This window comes from Lolium rigidum, chromosome 3 (assembly GCF_022539505.1).
Source record: "Lolium rigidum isolate FL_2022 chromosome 3, APGP_CSIRO_Lrig_0.1, whole genome shotgun sequence".
NCBI lineage: Eukaryota > Viridiplantae > Streptophyta > Magnoliopsida > Poales > Poaceae > Lolium > Lolium rigidum.
In genome coordinates, this window is record NC_061510.1 from 155743404 (window position 1) to 155748694 (window position 5291).

At 46.2% G+C, this 5291-nt stretch overlaps 1 protein-coding gene across 1 annotated transcript; it reads left to right on the plus strand.

Annotated features, from left to right (window-relative positions):
- Nucleotides 1-640: 640 nt before the first annotated feature.
- Nucleotides 641-3272, plus strand: LOC124702543 (zinc finger CCCH domain-containing protein 54-like). The gene is made up of 8 exons (XM_047234691.1): nucleotides 641-768; nucleotides 893-1808; nucleotides 1908-2069; nucleotides 2227-2409; nucleotides 2518-2591; nucleotides 2694-2861; nucleotides 2952-3069; nucleotides 3199-3272. The coding sequence occupies exons 2-8, from the start codon at nucleotides 946-948 to the stop codon at nucleotides 3263-3265; spliced, it is 1635 nt and encodes a 544-aa protein (XP_047090647.1). The 5' UTR covers nucleotides 641-768; nucleotides 893-945; the 3' UTR covers nucleotides 3266-3272.
- The last annotated feature ends 2019 nt before the right edge of the window (nucleotides 3273-5291 follow it).

Genomic DNA, 5291 nt, shown 5'->3' on the forward strand with positions numbered 1-5291 from the left:
TAATGAGGTAGGGTGGGGAGGCTCGCTGCTATGTTGGTAGTTGTCGCTTGGTGGTCTAAGACCTATTTGTAGTTTTTATTACTTCGGAGATTATTGTACTGTTGTTAATTATTAGATAGATCCGTGGACATTTTCATAAAAAAAATCTTAAGGGAAAAAAAGTTGGCAAATACATACACCCTAATTCCTTTTTTTCTCCCAATAAAGAATAGTGCATATCTTTTATTTCCAGAATTTTCTCCATGCATTGCGTGATGCATGTGGACTTTCCAAACAGTCATAAAACCTGCATGTATGGCGTGATGCATGTGCATAGTACTATATCAACCACTCGTAGTTTTGCTCCGCGCACTCTCAGGTAATCAGGGAGGTAAAAAAAGATCTTAAATTTTGATTCTGGTGCAACAGGAACCGCACGAGGTTTCCATAAATTTTTGTTAGATTATTATTCTATAGAAAAGGGAAGAACATATCAGACCATGTATCTCGGGTGGTGCAGTAGTTAATTTGTTTTGTTTTGATAATCTGATCTGCATCCCCAGTCAAAATCCAACCATTTCATAGCGGTTTTTCCTCCCCACCATCCGAACCTTCCTCTCCTGACCCAACGCGCGCGGCTATAAACCCTCCGATCCTATAGTGCCACACGGCTGTGCCCTAGAGTAGTAGAGAGCCACCGCCGACGCCTCACACTTATAACCCCTTCGCCGGCGTCTCACACGCGTCCATTCCAGTCCAGTGGGCTCTTGCACATTCTGGTTTTTGAGGTTAGTCCCAGATTTTTACTCTTCATTCATGGAGCTAGTGGTAGAGGATTAGTCCCAGAGTAACCAACCTCCACAAGTTTTGGATCCGCCTGCTCATAGTTAGTTACCATCCTACCTATATACAGGGGGCGAGGACGGGCGCTCGGATCCAATCCATGTCCAGGTCTGGTGAGCGGCAATGGAGCCCGCGGAGTTAGCCAAGATCATCTTCTCCAAGGTGCAGAGCGTGGATCCGGACAACGTGTGCAAGATCGTGGGATGCATCCTGCTGCGCGAGCCCGACGAGAACGAGATGGTGCACCTCGCCTACGGCACCGAAGCGTCGCTGCACAATACCATCCGCGAGGCCAAGAACACGCTCACCGCCATCTACGCCCGCTGCTCCGCCTCCCCCGTCGTCGGCTACCACCACCAGCAGGTGTGCTCCCACCCTGCCGCCGTCCGTCACTTCTCCCCCGCCGCTGCCGCCGCCTACGGCGTCCAGTACTGGGACTCTCCGCCACAGGCGGCCACGGAGAAGGAGTACGCCTTCGTCGACACCGAAACCCACTACGGGCTGCGCGGCGGTGACCAGCAGCACCCGCTCGTCGACGACCACCTCGACGGCGGTGGGTACTACTTCCCTCAGGACGGGTTCCACAATGGGGCCGCCGGACCGAGGGCAGCGGCCGGCCGGCGGTCGAACGCGGTGTCGTCCAGACGTCCCTGCCACTACTTCTTCAAGGGCGTCTGCAAGAACGGCCAGAACTGCCACTACTCGCACCACCAGGTGTACTCCCCTGACGGGTCGTTCGCCCTGGACCTCCACGGCGGGACAACGCCAGGATCCTTAGAGAGGCTGGAGGTGGAGATCACAGAACTGCTGCACTCGAGGCGGGGGCAGCCGGTGTCCATCGCCTCGCTGCCCACGCTCTACGGCGAGAAGTACGGCAAGGGCCTCCAGGCCGACGGCTACCTGACCGAGAGCCAGCGGCATGGCAAGGCTGGATACAGCCTCACCAAGCTGCTCTCCCGCCTCAACAAGATCAGGGTCATAGAAAGGTGAGTCAGATTGGAAATACCAATACATAATTCATGATTGAATCAATGTTGATTTTTTTTTATAAAAAAATACTTACATGCATGTGCTGATGTCCATAGGCCGCACGGGCAGCACTCGGTGGTTCTCGCCGAGGACGCCGCCAAGTACACGGATTGCCGGAGCGACAGGGGAGGTGACTTGCCGGCCAGCTCGCACCAGATATACCTCACGTTCCCTTCCGACAGCAACTTCACCGAGGACGACGTCGCCAATTATTTTGGGTACTTATTCATTGTATTATGCGATCTACCATCTGAACTACCAGACTACCAGTACTAGCTAGACATGACGTTATACTACTACTAACTAGTAAAGATGAATGATCTGGACTTCTTTTATGTGTGTTAATTCTAATTTCTGGGTTTATCGATCCATCAGGCAGTATGGTCCGGTGCGTGATGTGAGGATCCCATGCCAAGACCAGCGAATGTTCGGGTTCGTGAGCTTCCAGAACCCGGAGACGGTGACGGCCCTCCTAATGCGGCGCAACCCGCATTTCATCTGTGGATCGCGGGTCCTCGCCAAAGCCTACAGGGAGAAAACCAAATGCATTAGTGACAGGTAACACTGTCATCATGTCATTGCACAATGCTCTACATAGTAGGAAACAAATTTATGTGCAGCTTCTTGTATAATTCACCTGTGAGCAACGGATTGTTGTGTGGACAGGACCAATTGCAATAAGCCGACGATGCATTACTATCCTCCACGCTGGATTGACACAGATCCAGACTTCTATCCAGGTATAAATATAGTGTGAATGATCTGCAAATATGTATAGAAGTCTTGAGGAAGCCTGGTTTCTTCACCTAATTAACACCAAATTTATAAATTTGTCCTGCCAGAGTATGATTCTCCAAGGCTGGCGAGGAGGCAACTGGTGGAGATGAAGCGCGACAGGCAGCTGTTGGAGCTGGAGAGGAGGCACTTCGCTGGGCTCCGTGTAGAGCCGCAGTGCGCCTACTTCGACTGTAACATCGGGGACGTCGATCCATTCACTTCCCAGTCCGCAGGTTGGTTGGTGACACCACATGTATTATTTTTATTTTAGCCGTTCCAAGTTGCAATCTCTTATATGAGAATGGGATTTCTTACGTGCCCAGGTTCCAAAGAAGTGGAGCGGATGGATCCCCTCGACACGCCTGATCCACTCGATGATATCGTCTCAACAAGCCAGGCCCCTCCCATACAGGCAACCAACAACTACCAAGACCAAGAAAGGTACTCACCAGTCTCAACTCTCAAGTGTGTGTATATATATCCGCAATTCTTGCATTGCATTTACCTATTGTCGTTAACTGAGCTATTTGGTAGTTGTTGTTGATCGTATGCCTGCATTTATGATTGCAGTAACCAGATTGAACTCCTCCCAGAAAGCCCATTTGCCTCGTCGGCGCCTGCTGGAAATGGCATATAAACAGGCACGCAAGAAAAATAACCACTCTGGAACTTGGGTTCGTATTTCAGGTGCCCATTTAGGCACTTGGTATCTCTCTTCAGGTCCTAGAAGGGTGAGTACAGACAGCATTGTACACACAGAAAGCAACAAAGCAACAGTTCTTGTTGTAGATAGAGAAGCACAGACAGAAGAAATCTCTCTGCTCTTCTCTTAATTAGGAGACACGGGAAACAGAGTTTCGAAGACAGGATACATCAGCAGGGTGTTATTTTTACATACTTTACAAGAGGACACAGGAAATACAAGTATTAGCATGCAAGGTGACGACAGTTTGCAGAATAGACACGGATACAGGTGTGTGTAGTCTGACTAAGGATTAGTGTTTTTAATGTGTTATTATGCTTTAAAAAATAGCTGTCCTGAAATAAGACAGAAGATGATACGGGTTATTTAGTGTTCTGCCTTTACTCTGAAAGGGCATGAAAATAAAAAGGAACATTAGCATGCAGCTTATCTGCTCTCAAATTTACGGGTATACTATTGATTGATACTTACATCACTCATTGTATCACGTTCTAGTTATAAAGTTATTTCTCATAAGTAATTTTTGTTTTGAGTGCATAAGAATCTTCAGCTGTCCAGTGCCACAATTGAGGAAAGGAAGCAACTAGTACCCCCAGTATGACTGCAGTCATGGTAGTAACTTGATCTTTATCGTAAAACTGAAGTGATTGCTTTTTGATGTCATTCACCATCAACCAAAATATCTCTTGGTATTTGATGTGACAAGGTGATCGACTGATGATAGCAACCAGTTTGAACCCATTCTATAATTCTATATAAGGCCGTCACAATCATCTTGCAAATAAACTTCTATCTAAGAATTGTGGTGCTTCTGTGTTCTTCTGTTAGAGGAAATCCGGTTTGGATAGTGTTATGGATCTAGTGGGGTCGTCTTGTTGCTTTTGTGGCTCTTCTACATTGCATGTTGGATAAGACAGATTAATGTGATGAACTCAAACAACGACATTGCAGAACATCCAATCAAGAGGGCAGAGAGTGGCACTCCTTACAAGGGCATGTGACTCCTAACTGAAATTGTCTGCTTTGGTCTCCTCCTTTTGGGGTGAAATTGTTGCTTCTCTTATTGGGATGACCTAGTTCTTCTTGTTTTCATTTGATGTGTTGGTAGTTTGTAAAGATGGAAGTTGAAAAACCCACACAATTGCACACTGTAATTTAGGTCATTATGCCATAGCTCCGAGTTTCAAAAATGCCAACGCAAGATAAATAGAAACTTACCCAAAAAAATGGTATTGCCAGCACTTGGATAGTATGATAAATTCATCTTGCACTCTCATATATCGAATTGGCCATTTTTGCAGTGGCTTTTGTAAGTCTTTTTTGTCATTTTTTTTCTCTAATATACACGAAGTTGGGAGCATTATACATCGAATTAACCCAGTAAATTATATTGTTAATTCCATTTCTAAGCATCTGAAACTAATGGCCTTGCATATTTCCGAAAAATGGCACTGCAAAATCAACCTTTAGCAAATGCCACAGCCAGCTCATGGATACTTTTATAAATCTCACTATGTGAATGGCATATATTTAATTGACCCTTTTCTGAAGTTGCATTTTTGGAATGCTTGAAATTGCAGTGACATATGTTAAGATTAAACTTATAGTTTATATTATTCCTGCCATTCCCTTCAATAACAACATGACAATCCGAACCTTGAATATCAAATGCAGCTTCTCTATCCAACCTTATTTTACATGGAACGCAGACATTTCATTAACTTGGCACAGCATCATCGCCAGACATAGCCCTGACACTATGGAGATTATGATACTTGACTTCTCTGCACCTAGCGCTGCCAGCTCATGGGTTGGCTTCTTACAAGAACAATGCACATAAACTACTTGACTTCTCTGAACAAGGCTCCAAGTGGTCCATCATCATAGCTGGTTGCCATGATCGCTTGTTTCAGGACTAGGTAATATCTAGCGAAAACAGGGCGTCGATTCGCATATGATC

Coding starts and splice junctions, on each gene's coding strand:
- LOC124702543 (XM_047234691.1), top strand. CDS start 946: ATGGAGCCCGCGGAGTTAGCCAAGATCATCTTCTCCAAGGTGCAGAGC. Junction 2,070..2,226: donor GACGTCGCCAATTATTTTGG/GTACTTATTCAT, acceptor TCGATCCATCAG/GCAGTATGGTCCGGTGCGTG. Junction 2,862..2,951: donor ATTCACTTCCCAGTCCGCAG/GTTGGTTGGTGA, acceptor TTACGTGCCCAG/GTTCCAAAGAAGTGGAGCGG.